Raw genomic sequence first — 23,510 nt, 5'->3', positions numbered from 1 at the left:
TTGTTTCCCTGCTCAGCAGTTAGGGACCGTCTGACAATTCCTATCCACAGCAGTAAATGAAGGGAGAATTTCACTGCATACAGTCAGGTTTCTTATAAAAACAGTACACATTTTTTAATTAAAGTATATTGGAGAAAGGTTTCTTTTTCATTAAAGAAAGTAAAAATGGGATTTTATTTTTTTGCCTTTCCTTGTCCTTTAAGCACTGGCCAATAGTAGCAAGTGATAAGAGTCTGTTTAAAAAGCTGCCGTCCCGACCCAGGTTTAGCTGCCAAAGAGGTAGATCTTTGAAAGATATTCTAAGTCCATCTGACCCTACTGATAAATATGTTAGTCCGCCGATACAACATTTTTTGGTTCAGCGTCCTGGGGTTTTTAAGTGTAGTGGCTGCATTATGTGCAGCAGTCTGATTTTGGGCAGTCATTTCTCACATCCTAGGACAGGCAAAAGGTATGAAATAAAACAAAGGATGAAATTTTGATAACACTTTATTGAGGAGCGAGGCTTTTTGGATTCATGAGCTTGATTGCGTAAGTCCTAAAGGGCTTAATGGACAGCTGCTGTTAAGCTGTTTTCTTGTCTGACATTGAAATTTCATATGGAAATACACTAAGACAGAATGTTAGGATATGTATGTAGGAGGAATATATTGTAAAAATTGCTTTATAGCTTTATTGTGAAATTACTTTATTGTATAAGTATAACATTGTGAATTGTGTTCTGTCAAGGTGAAACTAAGTATCTATCTTTTTTACAAATTTGCAGGCTTATGAAAAAAGAATAAGTCGAATGGACACTTTTGTAACACTGTTTTTGAGCACTTGAAGCACTTGCACAGCACTGGCTTATTGATTAAAGATGTGGTAGATCCTACTAATGGAAATTTACTTAACTGGCCTCATGACTATGAAGATTTTCATTCATCCAGGTCATAGTATATCTAGTATAGGTCAATCTAAAAACAACTGGACTTGCTGAGTAATCAATGAAGACGTTTCACTACTCATCCGAGCAGCTTCTTCAGTTCAACTGACTGGTGTGGGAAGTTCTCGACATATAAACTCTTCCACTAATCCATTTACGATGGCACATTGTAACTCTTCAAAGAGGTGACATCACTTGTATAGAAAGTCAATAGGTTTGGGTTCCCAGCCTTTCTGTCCAAAATGCTCCCAATTAAATGTAGATTTATTTCACTACCTTTGGAGTTGCCCTAAGGTGCAAAAAGTTTGGCTAGTTCTGGAGAAGTATCTGAACTACAAGTTCAAGCTTCATATTAAATCAAGCCCAAAATTGGCATTACTCCACATAAACTCTCCAGATAAGGATTTACAGAGACATCTAAATGTTATAAGTAATTTTCATTTTAACCTGGTGATGTTGTTTACAGCTGCTACTAAGAAATTATTATTCTCAAATTGGTTGTCAGAAAGTACTCCCTCACTTTCAGATATCCAGTCTCTTCTAAATAATCTTTGTTGGCAAGAAGCAGTAAGGATTAAATCAGAAGATCCAACTCACATATGTATATTTACAGAAACTTGGTCAATATTTTGGGATCAAACAGATTCTAATTTAAAATTTCGAATCCTCGACTGGCTCAAGAAATAGTCTTTCCTGTAGTGGCTAAAACCTATTTGTCCATTTTCTTTACATTCCTTACAGAATTATTGTATCACTGGTGCTTAATATTCACTGACTGTTGTCAGGTTGTTAGATTTAGAACTTATTTTTGTTACTTTACTTTTATTTTTACTTTCACTCTGGTAAAATGTAAATAAGACACTCCAATTGTTATCATTATTGTATTCCTGTTCTATATCTCGGGTCTCCATAACCAGTTTGGAGATGCCTCATTTTACAACTTTGCATTTTTGTTAAATTCCTACTTGTTTTGGTTTTAAAACTCAATAAAAACATTTACATGAAAGCACAGCACTGGCATCTTGTGGTGGATTTTAGGTACTGCATGTTAAGTCTGTACAATGATATGAACTTGTTCTGTAATGTTTAGCACTGCCTATGACGTCATACTTGGTACCAATTTTAAATGGTATATAAGCAGCCACACTGACACATGAACTGTATCCTTGATAAAGGCCCTAATGGGGGCCGAAACGTTGGAAATGCATCTAAGAATAAAATAACACTCTTTTATTCATTGGAAATGGTGTGCGAGTCCTTCTGTCTTCTTGTATGACCAAAATTGCCCAACACACCCAAAGTAACTACAAATCTGGTAAGAGTGCATACACACAAAGACTATGTATGTATATATATATATATATGTATGGGACCTGTTATCCAGAATGCTCGGATAATGGATCTTTCCGTAATTTGGATCTTCATACCCTAAGTCTACTAGAAAATCATGTAAACATGAAATAAACCAAATAGGCTGGTTTTGCTTCCAAAAAGGATTAATTATATCTTAGTTTGGTTCAAGTACAAGCGACTGTTTTATTATTACAGAGAAAAAGGAAATATTTTATTTGGATAAAATGGAGTCTATGGGAGGTGGCCTTTGCGTTATTCCGAGCTTTCTGGATAACGAATCCCATATCTGTATATCAATACACACACGCACTTTATTGTGTGTTTCTTTTATAGCCTGGAATATTATTACTACAGAGAGGCTGAACCTGTAGGCTGGTTCAATAAGTTCATTATATAAATGATGACATTACTAGCCATATTCATTTTTTTAGGATTTTGTACTTTAATTCCTCCCACTAAAATGTTAGATTCTCTGTAGTTGTATAATAATACCTTAAGTATCTCATCCTGTGTGTTTAGTTGAGGGTGAGATGCTCTGTATTTGCCCTCCCTGTATTTCTGCATGATGAATTCCCTCCTTCGTTCTACGGGATCTTCAGCACGCAGCATTTCCGAGGATAGAAGTCTTGCTGCCCAGAAGCGGTTTGCTCTGTCATTACCCAAGATGATGAAAAGCTGCAAATGTTAATAACTATATCAACATACAGACCATAACTATCAATCGAATTATAGTACACAGACATGGAAGGATGTGTCCATTATAAAAACAGAGTTGTTCCGACCTGCACAATTTCATTGCTCCAGATGCTGGTGTCTAGTTTCAGACTTTGCACTTTAGATATATTGGTACCAAGACTTCTGTGCACACCTGTAGAACAAATAACAGAATTTAGAGCAATATTTATGAATTTAGAAAAAAAAATTAAAAAAGTTCCAGCACCCAGTGAAGGGCTGCAAAATCCAAACTAATTTCTAAATGTGATTTATTCTTATTCACCCATAAGGTGATGACCATCTTTCCTCCACTGGAAATCTAAAAATATCTCTGCCTGAAGGTGAATGTAAATTGGCATGGGTAAAACATCAGTGGCATAATCACACCAAGCTGCCTTCAAATGAAATTTTGGGATCTACATTAGCTGAATCATGGGAACTGAAAAAAAAAAGTTGCCTTTGAATTAATTCTACTAGATACTGTGTATCATGACCTGGATAACTGAGAATCTTTATAGATGCATTATGGGTCCTTATCCTCCTCTCCAATATACTGTTATTAAAAAATGTCTACCATTTTTATAAGAAACCTGGCTGTATGCAGTGAAATCCCCCTTCATTTTACTTGCTCTGACTGCTGTGGATAGGAAAATTCAGACAGTCCCTAACTGCTGGACAGGGAAACAATCATACTTTCAAACAGCAGGGGGAGCCTCCGCTTACTTCCCAGCCATGCAGAACTCAAGCCGCTTTGTTTGTTTCCCTGAAGAGCAGTCGGCGACTGTGTAGAGATTTGTATTGGATTTTATTTTTGCCTTTACATCCCCTTTACTGTTTCCAACTCCAGCTGCAGGGACAAAGATCATGGAGCCAGATTTAAACAGATAAACTGGGATTCTCACTGAAGGATTATTTTGCTGCAGCCACTGGTTCTGCCGAGTTGGAAAAAGTTTATTAAGGGGCAGATTTACATATGGTCAAATATTTAGGGTTAATTAACCCTCGATAGTCTACTGCCGAATGTAAATCCTTCGAATATCGAAGTCGAAAGGTTTTACCGCAAATAGTTCGATCAAACGAAAAATCATTCGATTCGAAGGATTTTAATCCATCGATCGAACGATTTTTCTTTGAATAAAATTTTTTATAAAGACTATGGGGACCTTCCCCACAGGCTAACATGGCACCTCGGTAGGTTTTAGATGGCAAAGTAGGGGGTCGAAGTTTTTTTTAAAGAGACAGTACTTCGACTATCGAATGGTCGAATATTTGAACAATTTTTAGTTCGAATCGAAGTCGAAGTCGTAGTCGCAGGTCGAAGTAGCCAATTGGATGGTTGAAGTAGCCAAAAAAAACATTCGAAATTCAAAGTTTTTTTTTATTCTATTCCTTCACTCGAGCAAAGTAAATGGGCCCCTAAGTGTATTAAACAATACAAAAACTATAAAATCTACATTAGATTACATGACAACACAGGAGCCAGTGCAGTCTGTATATTCTGATTATTAATCAGTCTTGTTGTATCGGCTTCTGGCAGATATTATTTGACTTGTGCTGTTTTGATCATTTATGACGATCCCTAAGCAGCCCAGACCACACTGAGCATGTGCACAGTCTTGACCAACTTTGAAAGCATAAATCATTTGTTTGATTAGGCTTGTGGTGCAGTAAGTTCATGTTTATGTTAAGTATACAAAATACAGCATTTCTAGCCTTATTCTATTTTAGATTTTAGCTCCCCTTTAAAGAAAGAAAGTCATTTTTACTTGGAGGCGCAAAAGTTAAGCACCCCCTTACCTGACACCCCGGGTCAGTGCTCCTATCAGGAGAAATCTGTACTGGCCCGGGGTTATACCAGTGAGCACCACGGAGCGAACCTCTTCCGGCTTCTTCTTTCTTCAAATTTCCCGGGGCAGACGCATGCGCAGTAGAAAGAAATATCTGGCTTTTTGTAAGCATAATCGATCACTTGGGAGGTGCCTAACTTTTGGCACCCCCAAGTGTAAAAGGACTTTCCTTCTCCTTTAATGTATAATTTTCCTTTATATAAAACAAAAGCACCTTGCTGTATTTTGGAAAGAACAATTCTTTTTTTTTGCTGTTACAAAGACTTTCACTCACCTGCACACTGTTTGCATATCACAACACACAGATTAATAGAAGCCCAGTCTGGGTTAGAAGCTCTGCAGTCTGCACAGATCTTATTCGCTTTATTGGACCAGATCTTTTCGGCTACTTCATAGTCAGACAGTGACTCGGAGATGGACTCTAGCAGGGCCTCCATCCACTCTTTCTTCTCCCTCTCAGATTCTGCAGTGAAACTGGGAAAGGTTGTTTGTTGCATAACTAACAGTTTCCACTATGAAATCCTTTTTGCAAATTACTTTCTGAAAGGTCAATAGAATAGGAAAAAGCTGACCATAGTGCACTGTACTTAATAAGTTGCCAGGACTGTTTCTGAGGATGCAGGGCCAGATTACAGGCCAAGGCACCCCTAGGTTGCATGCCGCCCCTAAGATCTTGCCGCCCTAGGGCTGGGCCTTTGTGGCCTCACCACAAATCCTGGCCTGAGGAGGTGCTGCAGTCTTTACTAAAGCATTAGATACAGTGTCACACACTGGTTAAATTAAGGAATGTTGGCCTGGAACATAGTATTTGTACCTGGATAGAGAACTGGCTAAAAGATAGACTACAAAGAGTGGTGGTACCAAATGCCATCTCTTTTCAACTGAAAACTGAACTTTCACTTGAAGCAGCAAGAAGGTTCTTTGCGGTAAGATTGTGGAACGCCCTGCTGGGTGATGTTGTGATGCCTTCTAGGGCAGAGACAGATGAGAAGATTCGGGGAGATTTAGTCGCCCGGAGATTTAGTCTTCTTCGGGCATCTAATCTCCCCAAACTGCCTCCCCGCCGGCTAGAATCTAAATCGCCAGCAGGATGGCACTCGAATCACTTTGTTTTCCGAAGTTGCCCAAAGTTGCCTCACAAGGAAATTGCACCGGCCTGGGGTTCTTCCAGGGAGCACCACACAGTGTCACTGTATAATCTATGCAACAACATCCTGATCAAGTGAGGTTCATCCCTAACCTCTATGGACACCCCCATCTGACAGTTAGGTTTGCTTACCTGAAAATTTTTTGCATGGTGACAAGTTCAAAGTTCTTGTTCCGTACGTCTCTTATGGTGGAGCCATGCATTCCTATCACAAACATTCCAATCCCCATTTTGAATAGCTGAAGAGCAAGATGGACACGTATTATACAGATGAAAGTAAAATATCAAAGACATAAGGGCAGGTTCCCTAAAGGGCGAAGGGACTAACGCTAGCGAAAATTCGTCAGCATGACGTCACTTCAAAACTTCACCAATTTCCTAACAGACGCAGGCATCACTTCACTACTGAAGGAGAGGGACGCTAACGTTCATTCGCACTCTAACGCTGGGCAAATTTTCGCTCTGGCGAACAGATGTAACTCCGCAAATTCACTAAGATGCGGATTTTACTGAACGTTATCTCCTTCGCAAGCTCAGATCAGGTGAAGTGCAAGGGAGTGGATAGGACTTCCTCAATTTTTAGTGCAAAAATTTAAGTCACAAAAAAATGCTGCTGTCTTTTCCTACCTGCAAAGGTCCGTCATTTTTTTTTGTGGGTAACCAGGTTCCCCCCCCCTCCATTTTCTAACATATGGAACATAAATAAATATGGGGGAATTTATTCGCCGGGCACAAATTCACGGCATTTTGCAGATGCCACAGAATTTGAAGCCGGCAACGATTAACGGACCCCCATCGACTTTAATAGGCATCCGCGTCAAAATCTCTGTTTTGCAATTTTGTCCCAGTTTCGCAAATTTCACAGGAAATTTGTTGCGAATCGAAACGGGACAAATTCACTCATCGCTAAACATAAACTATACACTGGGGCACATTTATCAACACTGGGCAAATTTGCCTATGGGCAGTTACCTATAGCAACCAATCAGTGATTAGCTTTTTGAAGCCAGCTGCAAGTAGAACAATGAATGTAGCAATCTGATTGGTTGCCATGGGTTACTGCCCATGGGCAAATTTGCCCATTGTTGATAAATGACCCCCAGTGGGCTCATGTGTAAGGCATTATAACAACTCTATTTTATTTATTAAGGTTCCCTGGACTTATGTAGTGTAATGTATTTGCTGCACCATATATTTCCATTCAACTTTATCATTTCCTGCCGTATGCAAATTAGGCTTCGATTTGATTACTGAAGTAACGCTAGTGAAAAATCGTCAGTGTTCGGCGCCCTGGACGCAACTTCGCACTTTAGTGAATTAGCAGTATCCTAGTGAATTTACGCCTGGCGAAGTGTTCGGATGGCTGCAAAGCTGTCGCTGACAAATTTTCGCCGGTTGGGGAATTTGCCCCAAAGTAGGAAAGGTATGGCAGCGTGGCTAAAACTCTTAAACTTATTATCTAAAAAGAAAGTTAAAATCAACATCACCTTATGGTCATTTTGATGTCGTTATATGTAAATTAGCCCAACCTGCTCATTTTTGTGAATCCACAATTCATCTGTTGTAAGAACAGCAAAGATTTTGGATTTATAGCCTTTCAGCTCCAGGTAGCCGGATCTCTGGCATGATGAGCTGCAGCCAAGGCGCAGATGTGGGAAGACCATTCGGTGCTCTTTAACCCTGTTCTGGATGGTGGAGCACCACTCATTCCTTTGTGCTGCATGAAAAGGAGAAACAAGCACAATTTATATGCCATAGGGTACAATAATGACCTAGACAGAAATTAAATGCAAAGCTGGCTTATCTTTTTTCAGGCACCTACATGTTATCGGCTATTATAGCATCCATGTTTAAGGAGCGCTCACCGGCGCCTTTCTTCTTCGACGTCCCTGGCAAGATGTCAGCGCCCAGGGGAGCTACGTCGCCTGCACCTTTTGGCGTCAAAAGGTGCATCGTCAACCAGGTCCGGACTGAGAATTAAAACAGGCCCTGGCATTTCAGGTACACAGAGGCCCAATCAGCCCACACAGAGGCCCACCCAGCCCCCACCAGCCCACTAAATAGTCTTTCTATGGCACATTATAGCAGCCTCTCTGGCATTTGCCAGAACCCACAGATTGCCAGTCCGGGCCTGTCGTCAACGTTAGTGAGTGACATCATCATGCTCGTTTTGGCCTTTAAAAAGACGCCAAAGTCCTACAGAAATTGCCTGATTATATGTTCTATTTTGTGTGTTCCTGGGTGCGCTAGTTTACTATGTCTACTGATTCTGATCTTTACCTCGGACTGTTGCACCGTTTATTGAACCTTTTCTGCCTGAACTGACCCTTTGCCTGGACTTGATCATGTTGAACTTCATAACCCCTTGGATACCTCAAACTGTGTTCGGTGCCAGCTACTTTCTCCATGGCCCAAAATTCCTTCGGGCCCTGACACCATGATACATAAACTTTTTCTCACCCAGAGAATACAGTTATAAGAAATAAGGCCTAATTGTATAGGGCATTATAAAGATATCACTAGACAAACACAGAGGCCACCGATCATATAAAGGTGGGCCTTATTTCTCATTAAAGTTCAGTTTTGATAAATCATATTAATTGTTTCAAACCTTTCCATGATAGAATCGTTAAAACCTGGACTTTTCATTCACCTTCATTCTCGGCTCTAAACACAAACGTCCTGTGTTTTGTGACCACTTCAAGTTTATTTTCTTTGGTTGAACGAGCCATTTCAATGGAAGAGAGAGGGATCACACCTTTTGGGTACAGCTCCTGTGGTTCAAACAGAGAGAATTTGGAGATCATCACAGATCATCAGTATCATTAAGAAAGGAACCAGAGGTTACAATATGAAACCCTTCATCGCTTCAGAGATTCCTTAACCCATCAAACTGGGGATCAAAATAATTATAGAAGAGTTTTCCAGACAAAAGACAACTGAAGTTAAACTAAGTCTGTAAGTCTAGGTTTATTGCATGCACTCCTCTTCTGAAACGGCGACGATCCATCGTGTGGTGCTTGATTTCTCCTCCCTGCCTTCTATAGGAGATAGCCAGGGCGGAGAAATCGAGCGCCGCACGATGGATTGTCGCCCTGTCGCCGTTTCTGAAGAGGAGCACATGCAGGGAATCGGTAAGTAATTTCTTAATAAAACCAACTGTGTTGGTGTTTTTTTTTCGTTAAACAGAAACAAATTTGAAAAAAAAATGACTGTTACTGGTCCTTTAAAGGGATACTGTCATGGGAAAAAATGTTTTTTTCAAAACACATCAGTAATAGTGCTGCACTGAAATCTGTTTCTCAAAATAGCGAACACATTTTTTTACATTTAATTTTGAAATCTGACTTGGGACTAGACATATTTTCAGTTTCCCAGCTGCCCCACGTCATGTGATTTGTGCTGTGATAAAGTTCAGTCACTCTTTACTGTTGTACTGCAAATTGGAGTGATATCACCCCCTCCCTCCTCCCCCCAGCAGCCTAACAACAGAACAATGGGGAGGTAACGAGATAGCAGCTCACAGACACAAGATAACAACTAATTCAAAAATTCTCTATATCAATGCTTTATAGCTTAAAAAAAAGATTTTATTACATCATATTAAAATCACAAAAACACCCACATGGAGCCTAACGTGATTCATGCTTACCTAGCAGTTAGTCATAGGCAATCCCAAATAGAACTCATATCTCCATACATATATATACATTTACAGATGTATCCATCCATCTTTAAAACCAATCACAATTGAGCTGGACTCTTGGTGCATAAGTAGCTCATTAGAGCATTTTAAACAGAACAGCTCAAATTAAAACTGTTTCCAAGCCATGTTTCGGGGTAAAATGTATAAGAATAAATATATGAAGTACATCAAAGTATACATATTGTTACACAAAGCAAGTCACATCAAATATAAAATTCATACCCAATGGTAGCCACGTCTGTATGTAAAAAAATCCAATAAACTTCACGTTTATGTAATCTAGTTCTGATACCTCCTTCCATAATCTTTACCTGTTCTATGGCTTGTACAGAAAAATATTTAATGTTTCCATTATTGCATTCCATGAAATGTCTGGTGATTTTTTTTTTTTTTTTTTTATAAAGCATAGATTTACAGAATTTTTTTTTTTATAAAGCATGGATTTACAGAATTTTTTAATTTGTAGTTTTATCTGTTTGGTCACTAAGGGGCCGATTCACTAACTTCGAGTGAAGAATTCAAAGTAAAACTTTGAATTTCAAAGTGTTTTTTGGGCTACTTCGACCATCGAATGGGCTTCGACCTTCGACTTTGACTACGACTTCGAATAGAAGGATTCTAACTAAAAATCGTTCGACTATTCGACCATTCGATAGTCGAAGTACTGTCTCTTTAAGAAAAACCTTCAAACCCCTAGTTCGCCATCTAAAACCTACCGAACTCAATGTTAGCCTATGGGGAAGGTCCCCATAGGCTTGCCTAAGTTTTTTTGGTCGAAGGATAATCCTTTGATCGTTGGATTAAATCCTTCGACTTCGATATTCGAAGTCGAAGGATTTTAATTCCCAGTCGAATATCGAGGGTTAATTAACCCTCGATATTCGACCCTTGGTGAATCGGCCCCTAAATGTCTCTATCATGCTATAGTATTTACAATATATCTACAGGGTTCTGTGATCCAGCTCTTTTTTTGTGTACAAGATAACAGCTGCCTGGTAGATCTTATAACAGCACTCAATAGTAAAATCCAGGTCCCACTGAGACACATTCAGTTACATTGAGTAGGAGAAACATCAGCCTGCCAGAAAGCAGTTCTGGCTCTTTCTGAAAGCACATGACCAAGCAAAATGACCTGAGATGGTGCCTACACACCAATATTACAACTAAAAATATACACTTGCTGGTTCAGGAATTAAATTTTTTATTGTAGAGTGAATTATTTGCAGTGTAATTTAGAAATAAAAAATACATCATAAAATCACTTAAAGGATCTCATCAGCTCCTCTGATTAGGCAGATGGGGAAAAATAGAAGGTTAGGTAAAGTGAGATGGAATAGGGGAATCAGGATAAGATAAAAACTGTGTGTTACCTTGTCGTTGCTGAAATACATGAGATTCTGTCCATCAAACTTTACATATCGCCTCTGAAAGACATAGTTACTGGAGGGAAAAGAAACACAGTATTGGTTGAGGTTCACTATTAGACAATGTTCACATATAACTGAGTATTTGGTACAGAATGATGCCAAAGTGAAACACTGCCTAAGAAGTTGATTATCTGATACACTGAACATACCTTTTTGTACCATTTTCAAGGTGAGATTTAAGATGCTATTGGGTTGCTTGGATCAACAGCCCCTAGTAGCCAGATTCATTCTTGCCATAAACACTTGGCCTAGTTGCTAAATTAACAGATCTTTTTCTGGTCTAGTCATCCAAGTAGTCAGCCAAAATGAACTCAACCCATTGAATATTAGCCTTTCAAATAACAATAATATTTCATGGATGGACCTGGGAAGATCTGATTTTCTAGCCTGTCTTGAAAAAAATTCTGAATGTCCCTTGATCAGATATTCATTGGGGGACTTCATTTATTTGTGTCCACAAAAAGACCAATGGGATACTGATTCAATTATATACAGTAACTGCCCACATCTTAAGCCAATGTCTGCACACCAATCCAATGTCTGGATCCTTTCCTTTTCCATCCCTGATCAAATTTACTTACTGACATAGACGGAGGGTGATTTTTTTTGTTTGGGTAGGCTAAGTCTAATGTTTCTAATTCTTCACCTGTGATTTTCCACTGAAGGAGAAACAGCTGATCCAGCCCCATATCCTAAACATTGGCAAAAGTTATAATTCACCTGAGCAGACAGGGTGAATTTTTGTCTAATAATGCACAACAATATGGAATCTGTCCCATACATGGTCTGACTTAAGATCTTCTAACTGATGGGCCCACATACTACATGGTTAAGCACTAAGTAATTTCCCACTTGCCATGGACGAAGCCCGGATTATTTTGAAAATAATATTCACAGCACTCATCAAAATTACAGAAAAAGTTACGTTCATCCACATTACCATAAATCCAGGAAAATAATAGGTTTATTTAACATTAAAGCATGTTTATTGGTCTACTTTCACATAAAACACAAGGTACATGTTCGTTGTCATTACAATACAACAGTAGATGAGGTTGAGAAAAAAACTTACATTCAACCATCAACTCAACATTTGTTTGTAAGTGAAATTAGTCAAACTGATCTGTTATCTGATCCAGAGGAAGCTGAATTGAATTGATACAATAGTTGCTAATATTCCTCATATACTGCTAAGAAATGTTTTAACTAATTGGATCAACTAAATGTAGCGAATCGTAACAGTTCAGATGCTCCAGGATCACTGAGCTGCCTGACCGAAAAGCCAGAGACACAAATATTAAACTTTAAACTTCAATTTTGGGAAAACAGTAAAAAGTAACTGAAAAAAGTCTTTGAACAATCTGAAAATAACTCAACTGAAAAAAGTGTTTGGAAGGTGAACAACCTCTTTAAAGAAACAGTCACCAATATCCAATCACAATGGTTCCATTGAAGTATTGAGGTAGGTGTTGGCTGAAACTCACACAGGTGTGAAAGTGTGATCTGGTTACAATGGTCCCATAATGACTGCATCATAGTTTTTTTTTTTTTAATTTATTAGGCAAACAGGTTTGGGGAGGCTTAGCCTCGCCAAGCCTTAACGAAAATCCGCCTATGCATACTGAATCGAATTAAATGTCTTTTGTTTAGCTCTGGTTCCCATTAACACTTGAAAACACCCTTTAAAAGACTCAGTAACTCGCCTATCTGCTACATATGGGTCTTTTGGGTCTATCTTTTTTAACTATCTCAGGACTAAAAGGTAACCTTGACATAAGCAGGTCTGTAAGGGGCAGATTTATCAAGGGTCGAATCTCGAAGTAGAAAAAAACATTGAAATTGGACCATCGATTAGAATCCTCCAACATTCGAATTCGAAGTCGGAGGATTTCATACATTGTACGATCGTATTCCGATAGTAGTACGATCGTACTTCGAATCCAAAGATTCAAACAATTTTATCGTATGATCGTACGATTTTCCCAAAGAATCCTTTGACTTAAAAAAACACACAGGAGGTCCCCCATATGCTAAACAGCAATTCAGTTTAACAGTTGGCGAAGTATTGAAGTCGATTTTTTTTAAAGAGACAGTACTTCTATTATCGAATGGTCGAATAGTCGAATGATTTTACTTTGAATCGAAGGTCGAAGTCAAAGTCGTAGTAGCCTATTCGATGGTCGAAGTATCCAAAAATTACTTCGAATTTTTTTAAAACCTAAAATTCACTTCGACCCTTGATAAATCTGCCCCTTAGTGTATAGCCATCCTAAATTAGTCACTTGGAACTCTGGTATCTGGTAACGCTTGGTTAATGGGTATATCAATATACATGTATTTCATATCTGTTGCCTGTTGCCTTGACAGGTTTCCTTTCACTTAATTAAAATTGATTCTGATTGATGGCCTATTAATGCAGTAAAGTTTAAATGGCCAAAATGAATGCATCATACACTGTTTTGTGATAAATGTTGTTTATTTAGTAAGATTAAGATCTAATGTCAGTGTTCATTTAATGTAATTGTAATGTAATGTAATAGTGTAAATTTAAACAAAATAAAAATACAGTGTCTAAACCACATTAACAATGCTGAGAGTATGAAGTAGATTATTATATAAAATAATTAAGTGTAACTTGCAGTTAAAGGCACTAGATGGCAGCAAACCCCAATGTTGGCAACTGTAAGTAACTTCAAGTGGACACTGCAGAACCTTTAAAGTATAAGTAAACCATAAGTGAATGTAAAACGGATGAGGGTTCTATTCCAAGAACTTTTGCAATGTACATTTATTATTTATCTATTTTTAATTCCAAGATATTAAGGGATACATGTACTGTTGTTATGAACACATTTTGTTTCAACAGCACCACCTGCTGGTCAGTTTCCCACCACCAAGTAGTCAAGGACGTTGTCAGGAGAAAGAGGCTGCTCTGATGTATTTCTGGTTAGGAAAGATGTGAGAAACATCAGAGCAGCCTCTCTTTTCTTGACTACTTGGTGGCCAGACTAGTCAGAAAATGACCAGCGGGTGGTGCTGTTGTAACAAAATTCATTCATATTAACAGTACGTATCCTTTAATATCTTGGTATAAAAAGAAAATAATTAATGAATGTAAATTGCAAAAGTGCTTAGAATAGCACCCTCATCAATTTTACATTCACTTATTTTAAAAGTTTACTTATCCTTTAAATCAGTATCTCTTGTGCCTGGGTCCTGTGGAGCATGCTGGCTTGTATAAGACTAACCTCAGAGATAACAGTTATTTTGGCTACTCATCCCCACCAAGGTGGTTAGTGGGGGGGGTAGGAACCCCATGGTAAAGTCACAGACCAGATGGCAGTTTCACTAAGAGAAGAAGAGAGAGGAAGACGGAGATGCAGGGAGTTGAGAAGAGAAGAGGTCAGGGATGGGCGAATTTGTCCCATTTCGCCAAAAACTTTGAGAATTTCCCGCAAAAATTACAAAACGATGAACAATTCACAAAACATGAGTTTTGACGGCGGCGTCAAAATCAACACTAGCATAAAAATTGATGTCAGCGACAATCAGACGCACATTAAAGTCAATGGGTGTGCGTTTAATTGTCGCCGGTGTCAGAATCTCTGTGTTTTGATGCTGCCGAATAAAATTGCAGTGAAAAATCAAATACACCGGTGTAAGAAAAATTTAGATATTTTGATTTGCTTTTTCGCCCAATTTCCGCGTTTTGACGCTGCTGAATAAATTCGCAAAATTGCAGCGAAAAATCAAATCATAATGATAAAATCAAAATTTTTCTGACGCTGGTGATTTCTGCGTTTCGACGCCGGCAAATAAATTCGAGACATTGCAGTGAAAAATCGAATTTTTTATTCGATTTTTCACTCTAATTTCACAAGTTTATCCGCCAGTGGTGAAACGTGAAAATTCGCAGTGAATTCGCCCATCACTAAAGGAGGTAAGGATGCCCAAATATTCGCATTGCCAAAAGCTGTCATTGAGTGAAGGGCTGACAAATTGCTGTAGTAAAGTTCAGTTATGGGTTTTCTACAAAAGTGTGTGCAGCTATGTCACACACCTACAGTAAGTTACACAATCACACACTTACCCTTGAGGCGAAAGTTTGTCCAGCCATGTACTCAGCACTGGCCGGGAACGTTCTGTCAGAGAAGTAAAGCTGGCATAAGGTGAGATGGTCAGGTCACCCAAGATCTCGTCCTTGTACAAATCAGAGGGAAGGCTGAACCTGTTGTTGGCTGGCGGTGCATCGACAGTGGCGTAGCCTTCCTGGTCATTTCGGGCTATTTGGTTCCTTCCTTCTTCACCCTCGCCTTTTCTATCAAGAACTGCATCGCTGTTATCCCTAAACAAGATGTATGTAGAACAAAAGAACATTTCCAAAGAGCTCTTGTTGGATGTAGCTTTATGTGTGACGGTTGTGGAGGGGCATCTGTGTGTACAAGTGCATCTACTGGCGCTAGGAACCATTGAGTTACCACCACTCTGGACATGGTGTTACCTCCAGGGTTTCCACAATGTGTTGTCTCAATAGTCACAGCAGACTTGAAACAAGTGTTAATGCATGTTGCAACATCCCCATTCTGATAACGCTAGCCGCAACCTGGGTGCCATTCACTTTTTGGCACAGCATGGATGCAACTTGGTGTGCAAATGAAATGTCACTGGAATTTGAGAAAATACCACTGCATTAAGGGAAAAAATAAAATAAAGATTTGCACAGCACTGCGCATGTAATTGAGGCAAAACAAGCAAAATGGAAGCTCCAAATCAAATGTATAAACACAGGTTTAATTTAATAAAGCTAGATAACTTTGCAACAGTGCAATCAACCACAGCAGCCAATCAGGGCTTGGCTTTCAGTGTTCTACAGACAAATCAGAGCTAATTGGTGGATGCCATGGGAAACAGTTCCAAGTGAGTAAGTAAATGTGCTCAGAAAGGATAAATGTCCACACTGGACAGAGGTAGAATGTATAAATATTGCAGTTGCTTTGAATCTTTGAACAAGAGGATAAAACATTATTTGCACAATATTGCAAACGTTGTCTTTATACCTGGCTTGGCCCTTTTCCTCCCACGGTGTAAACATAGGCATGGTGGCGGTACATGTCCGGAATTTGGTGCTTTTACCATCCTATGTAGAAACGGGAATCATAAGTACAAGGGTAATGAATTCCTTCAGTCATTTCAGACTCTGCTCAGGTTTCCAACAGAACAAGTCAGGCCATATGAGCTGCACAGCAATGGTCAGGATTCTGAGCTCATTCTCCTTCACTATCATCTTCTTAATGTATTTATATAATGCCAAAGTTACACAACTCTTTAATACATAAAAACTCAATAATATAACAAAGAGGGGACAATCAATTTTGAAACACAAGTTGAAAAATAAACCAGTAAGCAACAATGCTGACCCCTTTAGTCTCTTCCACACATAAACCCCCAAAAAACTGCTGTTTTCTTGCTGGGAAATGTCGTTGTAAGGCTGGAACTAAGCATAAGCAACATCAATAGTGGCAGCAGCGTGAAGGCGGTGCAAGTGAGTCAGATGCAGCAGTGGGTGGGATGGATGGACACCAGGTCTTGGGGCCAATACAACTAATTACACCTGCACTTTGCAGTAGCTCCGTGTTTATCTGGATTTCAGGTGTTTCTTGTGCAGGTTTGGGCCAGGTATATGCTCAAAAATGTCAATAAGGGTTATTATGTAATAAAATACAAGACATGAACCTTTATAAACCAATCAGAAGGTAGAATTTACTGGTTACAGGTTTAACAGCAAACATCTTATTGGTTGCGTTAATTTACTGTTCCTGAGCCAACATAGTGCTTTTATTAAATAGGGGGGTTTGTATTTGATCATTTTTCATCAAAATATATTGATAGGTGATTGAAAGCTCCCTGTTTGTTATATTAATATGAAGTGGCATGTAATGTGAGGCTTTAAATATCAGAGATATCACTGATGGGTGAATCTGATCGATTTCGCTGGAAATTCTCTAAACTTTTAAAAATTTGCAAATGTATTAAAGGCAACGTGCAACAATTTTATTTTTTGACGGGCGATAATTTTTTTCACCAATTGGAGTCTACGGGCGTCTTTTTCTCACTATATAACCACAGACAACATCTCTGGGACAACATCTGAACAAATGTCACTGTGCTCAGGAACTTACAATTAGTTAGCAACTACAGTATACCCATGATCTATGCTGAGCGCAGAATGGGTACAGCCAGTGATTCTGCAGTTTGGGAATGACTGCACTGGTCCCTGACGGAGACCACTCCTTGGATTAATATGGAATATAATATATTCTTGCTCAGACTGATTATATGGCCTGTAGTAACGTAATTCCTACCTTTGGATCCTGTGCTTGAGGACTTCGATTGAAGACTGCCTCACAGTAAGGGTTGATTTCTTCTAAATGGGAACACATTTGGGAAGCAGAGAAAGGTATAGCATCATTAATGATCCTGCATCATGCACTTCTTATAATATAATGAAACCCCATCATCATCATTTACAAATGAAACATAGGAAGCCGTCTGTATCCATCTGGATAGTGAGACTACATCCATGTCCTCCCTAATTACAGTAATCAGTATCTCCAATGTCTGCCCATGCAGCACCTGAGATATTCTCTATATAAAACTAGTCCTGGCCACATCTATAGAGAAACCCTCTGCAGAGAAAAGTAGCATGGCTGAATACAAGCAGGTTATATGGTTGAATGGCTCAATGGAAGCAAGAAATGTGGATTATTTCACTTGTATCTATATTTTGTACAAACAATGGGAAATAAACCCCCTTAACTAATAGGTTTCAACCCTAAAATGAAATGGTTCCTCTTAATGTTCATTTGATCAGAGGAACACCAATTCCACAATGGGATCACTGTTTAAAAAAAAAAAACAATTCTGATTAGTATCAAGAGCTTTAACATTTCCCAGTTGGTAAAAAGACATCTAATCCATTTTCAGAAACTGAATTGGACATAGCAGTGCAGGTATGGGATCCGTTATCCGGAAACCCGTTGTCCAGAAAGCTCCGAATTACGGAAAGGCTATCTTCCATAGACTCCATTATAATCACATAATCCAGATTTTAAAAATGGATTTTCTCTGTAATAATAAAACAGTAGCTTCTACTTGATCCAAACTAAGATATAATTAATCCTTATTGGAAGAAAAATCAGCTCATTTGGGTTTATTTAATGATTTCTACTAGACTTAAGGTATAAAGATCCAAATTGCAGAAAATCCATTATCTGGAAAGCCCCGGGTCCCGAGCATTATGGATAACAGGTCCCATACTTGTACAACCATTTCAGAATAAGAACTCCCCAGCTTCCCCATTTCCATGTTTTCAGTAAAAACTGTGTCCCTGTAATATTTTAAACAAATGCATCAAGTAATGCCAACAGCTAGTTTGACTGCCTGCATGGTGTTGGAGGGAATCATATGTATATTCGGACATAATAAACTTTGTCTACTTGATTTTATCTGCCTGGTGGGAGAATGCCTTTATTTTGAGTGCCACAAGTTTTTCGGTTGATCCGCTCCCTTTGCTGAGGGCTCAGGGCGGTGCATATGGGCCTCTTCCTCAATGTGGTGAGTTATTACTTTTTTGAGACCCGTGATCCATTATCCTTAAGGTGGCCATACACAGGCCGATAAAAGCTGCCGACAGACCGAGTTGGCAGCTTATTGGCCCGTGTATGGGCTTCCCCGATCGAGATCTGTCTGAAAGTCCGCCAGATCTCGATCGGATGGGACTAAAAATCCCGTCGTATCGCGGGCGCATCTGTTCGTTGATGCGGTCCCGTGATCCGCCCGTTCGTTAGGATCCAATCATTGGGCCCTAGGCCCCACGATCGGATCAGCCCGATATTGCCCACCACAAGGTGGGCATATCGGAGAGAGATCCGCTTGTTTGACGACATCGCCAAACAAGCGGATCTTTCCGTGTATGGCCACCTTAACTCACGTAAAAATGACCTACCTCACAGTATTTGGCTTCACATTGTTCGAAAGTAATAACTGGAGATGCAGACAATTCTTGTACAGGAAGAGATCATCCACTGATGAAGCAGTAGCCAAAAATATTTTTAAATATGCCTGTAGTGGGCACTTACATTGGCCTAACGCATTTCGTGCCTGTAGTGGGCACTTACTCATAGACTCACGAATGAGTGTCCACTTCAGGCATGAAACATGCTAGGCCAATACATGTCATAATAAAGACTTCTTTAAATCTTACAAAAATATTTTTGGCTACTGCTTCATCAGTGGATGGTCTCTTCCTATACGAGAATGTTCTACATATTGCAAAAATGATTGGCAAACCTGTGGACTGGGGGTTACCTTGGTAAGAGACTACTCTATCTGGACAACCAAGGAGTGATAAATCTCTCTCTCTCTCTCTCTCTCTCTCTCTCTCTCTCTCTCTCTCTCTCTCTCTCTCTCTCTCTCTCTCTCTCTCTCTCTCTCTCTCTCTCTCTCTAACTCTCAATTAGAAGTCTAAAATCTAAGATGGTCATTTTGCAACAGGACCATACTTAGAAATCTAGGTTCCACAACTAAGAGAAATCTGAGTAAGCCTTACAGACAGAAAGAATGGGCAGGCATTGCAGGTATAGGCATATTTTATTAATGTCTCTTACCTATTGTAGAGCTTGGTCTCTCGGGAACAACAGGCAATTCTAGTTCTGAAACCCCTGGACAGCTGTGAAAATAAAATTGGAAGTTTAATCCAGCTGCAACTCCCAATGCTCGTCTGTACATGATATTCTGTATGTACTTCAAACAGCAGATGATGGCAATCTGTCAATAGCCATACAGTGAAATTAAGAAGAGTAAGCCAGTCAACAAACATATTCAGGTCAGGCCGAAAGTCCCGTTGGTTGATGCGGTCCCGTGATCCGACCGCCCATATTGCCTGCATTACAATCGATGATTATGATTCCTAGGGCCCACAATCAGATCAGCTTGATATTGCCGACCTCAAGGTGAGCGGATCTTAACCCAATATGCCCACTAACGGCTGGACGATATCGGATTACAATACTACGTTGGGTTTCAGGACCTCATCAACTATCCGATGTGGTCCTGGAGTGCACAAAAAATCAAACTTGACCGATCGATATCTGGCCGATTTTTGGCCTGATATCGATCGGGAGGACCCGTCGGGAGCCCCCACACATGGGCAGATAAACTGCCGAATTGGTCTAAAGGACCCATATTGGCAGCTTTAATCTGCCCATGTATGGCCAACTTTAGTCCCACCAAGGAATATGACATTGAGGGCCCACTCTCACAACAGTTAGATGGTATAAAGGTTATAGAGGGAAAATAAAAAAGCAGATGGAAAATGTCCAGTGCCATTAGAGGCATAATAAAAAGGTGTTCCCATGTGTGTGTCCATTAAAGCCTAGGCCCCATCAGAAGATCCTCTGGTATTCTGGCAGATCACTTTGACCCTGATTTTTTTCCAGTATTAACCTCATTACCACTGACAGGGGCATTTTGGGGCTCCTTGCCGCACTGAGGCAGTCTTTCTGATGCCGCCAATCCAGGGGCGATTCTAGGGCTGCTGCGCTTAAAAATTAGCATCGGAGTAGGTCAAAGGGGGCAGCATTGCAGATGTGCAAATTTGTCCCGTTTCGTCGAAATGTCCTGTGGTTTCCAGCGAAATTCGTGAAATGGCGAAAAATTTGCGAAATGCAAATTTTGAATAATGTTGACGTGTGCCGGTTTTGACGCAACCGACTTTTCTGACGCATGTCCAAATTTTTTCACGGCAGTTTCGTGAATCTATTCGCAAGCAGCGAAACGCGGAAATTCGCGCCTGGTGAATTTATTCGACCATCAGTGGATATCAAGGCAAAATATCAGCAGATCTGTGGTGGATACAAAATAAACACAGGGGGTGGTAGTATGTGAGGGGGGTCATGCATAAGAAGAAGAAGAATGATGATGATGATGTGTCTCTGTACAAGATAGGCTAAAAAAAGCCCATTGTGTTTAAGTAGGTCACGGGGTGGAGCAGATACAGTACAGGTAAAACAAATAGTTCTGCAACTCACAAATCCTGTTGGTAACAAGGGGCTGGTAAATGAATGGGCCAAGATATATGACCCACTTTTAACGAGTATATGGGAAAATTCACATTCGTTCTGAACGTGACAAAGACAAAGCCTCATAGCAATTTGATTCAACATTACTACGGAAGAGTGTGAGAGCCTGATTCCATTGTTTCCTCTGTTTCTTTCCCTACAACAGTTTCCTCCTCTCTTGGTATTCCATTTCCTCTCCCCCCCTGCTTTCTGACTTGGACTGCTCCCCTTTCTTATTCTGCCTTATAGGCTCACACAGCAACAATTTATTTCCATGTCTGACAAACATTTAACCCTTACTGCTTTTTCCCTGTACCCTCTCCTATAAATGCTACAGTGAATGAGGAATGCGTGAGGTTAATTCTTTGGACAAGAGACTTTTCCCAAAAAATGAAACCACAAAGGGACATGCCCCCCCCCCCATAAATTATATGCCTGGAGGTACAATTAGAAGGGGGAGGAGTTCATCTTGGTTAGTGTTTAGTATTTTATAGAATGGCCTATTCAATTGGTCTTCATTTTTTACCATTGTATAATTATTTGCCTTCCTCTTCTGACTCATTCCATCTTTCAAATGGGAGTCACTGACCCCAGCAGCGGAGAACCAAACCCTTAATTATAAAAACCCCTACCCTACATAGACCCCCTCCCTGCTCCCCTGTTACCTTTGGTAAATGCCCCTACCTCTTTACTTACTTCTCTTTGCAGATTCAGCTCAACGGAGCTCACAGGCGCCATCTTCCGGCTCTTCTTCCGGTGCTTTGGCAATTTCCGTCAATTTCAGTGCATGCACAGTTGCCAAAAGCCTCAAATACTGCTCCAACTGCGCATGTGCTGATATGGCACTTACTGAAAAAGACCGAAGAGAAGAAGATGGTGCCCGTGAGCTCCACTGCGCTGAATCTGCAAAGAGAGGTAAGTGAAGTTAGGCTAGGGGCTAGGGGCTAGGGGGGAGCAGGGAGGGGGGTCTATATAGGGTAGGGGTTTTTTTTATAATTAAGGGTTTGGTTCTCCTTTAAGGCTAAGTCTACACTTTGTTACTTTGTATCATTTATCTTACTTATCTTATTTAGGCCCTCATATACTCATATTCCTGCCTCTCTTTCAAACCACTGTCTGGTTACTAGGCTAAAATTTTCCATAGCAACCAGATAACTGCTAAAATTCCAAACTGGAGAACTGCTGAACTAAAAGATAAATGGGGGAATGTAAGAAAAGTCGGTAACGGAAAAACCATTTGGAATGCGAACAGTTAAGCTTTTGTGCGAACAAATTTTGCTTTGCGTGAACTCAATATAGCTATTTAGCGACCACTTCCAGCAGTGGAAGAAATTGTGCGAATTTTATAGTTTGCGCAGTAAAAGTAATGAAACATCTTACTGAAAAAGTTGTGTTTGCTCGACACAATTAATTAATTAAAATGCAATGCAATAACAGTTTAAGAAAGAATATTACATTGCAAGATGTGGATTTTTATTCTTATCGGTGCAAATTGTTTTTCTCTTTGCGACTTATATTACATTTCCCCCAAATAGTTCTGAAAAAGGCAATTAAGAACAATTGCAAATTGTCTCAGAATAGCAGTCTCTAAATTATACTAAAAGTTCATTTAAAGGTTAATCCGTTCAAGATCACATGTGGGGGTTTCCCTTGTGGTGGCATGTTGTCTTATCAATTTTATGATCATAACCTTATAACTAAAAATCTCTGTTTTTGAAAATGTATGTTCCTGCATAGATACTAAATTACTAATGAAACAAGGAGCCAGGGAATGTGCATTGATCAATCCCTTATTTTATATGTTTGTAGATCAGTTGCACTTCCATTGTTGCTTCCTCTCCTGATGGGAATGCACAGGCCTAACTCAAATCTCCCAACTGTCCCGTTTTCTGTGGGACAGTCCCGATTTTGACAGTTAAGCCAGCAGTCCCAGGTTTCTTACTACAAAGTCCAGACTTTCTCTTTGATCTCCTGCACTGACGCTGGAAAAAAGGTACAAAGTTTCTGAAACGTAATTAAAATTTTGAGGCTTTTTGGCAGAGAGACCAGAAGAGTTTGTAACAATTTACAATAAGCAATGAAACAATTGTAATAACTAGGGATGCACCGAATCCGGCCTTTTTCAGCAGTATTCGGATTCATTCGAATTCTTCTGCCAGGCCGAACCAAATCCTAATTTTCATATGCAAATTAGGGGCGGGGAGGGAGATCACAAAACAAGGAAGTAAAATTGTTTTCCCCTTCCCACCCCAAATTTGCATATGCAAATTAGG

General features: G+C 39.7%; 1 protein-coding gene across 2 annotated transcripts in view; it reads right to left on the bottom strand.

Moving 5' to 3' along the window:
- LOC108713296 (arf-GAP with Rho-GAP domain, ANK repeat and PH domain-containing protein 3-like) overlaps positions 1–23,510 on the bottom strand; it is an 83,253-nt gene that overhangs the window by 45,774 nt on the left and 13,969 nt on the right. The window contains exons 2-12 of one of the 2 annotated variants that reach the window (XM_041588766.1): positions 19,786–19,847; positions 17,482–17,543; positions 16,177–16,256; positions 15,210–15,464; positions 11,063–11,132; positions 8,640–8,760; positions 7,516–7,703; positions 6,119–6,225; positions 5,114–5,313; positions 3,061–3,146; positions 2,771–2,953 (exon numbers count right to left, since the gene is read on the bottom strand). In XM_041588766.1, coding sequence (XP_041444700.1) covers positions 2,771–2,953; positions 3,061–3,146; positions 5,114–5,313; positions 6,119–6,225; positions 7,516–7,703; positions 8,640–8,760; positions 11,063–11,132; positions 15,210–15,464; positions 16,177–16,256; positions 17,482–17,543; positions 19,786–19,847 — 1,414 coding nt within the window. The remainder of the gene's footprint in view (positions 1–2,770; positions 2,954–3,060; positions 3,147–5,113; positions 5,314–6,118; positions 6,226–7,515; positions 7,704–8,639; positions 8,761–11,062; positions 11,133–15,209; positions 15,465–16,176; positions 16,257–17,481; positions 17,544–19,785; positions 19,848–23,510) is intronic. The other variant, XM_041588767.1, reaches the window with a different exon arrangement.

The sequence above is a fragment of the Xenopus laevis genome, chromosome 3S (genome assembly GCF_017654675.1).
Source record: "Xenopus laevis strain J_2021 chromosome 3S, Xenopus_laevis_v10.1, whole genome shotgun sequence".
Classification (NCBI taxonomy): Eukaryota; Metazoa; Chordata; class Amphibia; order Anura; family Pipidae; genus Xenopus; species Xenopus laevis.
This window is presented reverse-complemented; position numbering and strand designations above follow the sequence as displayed.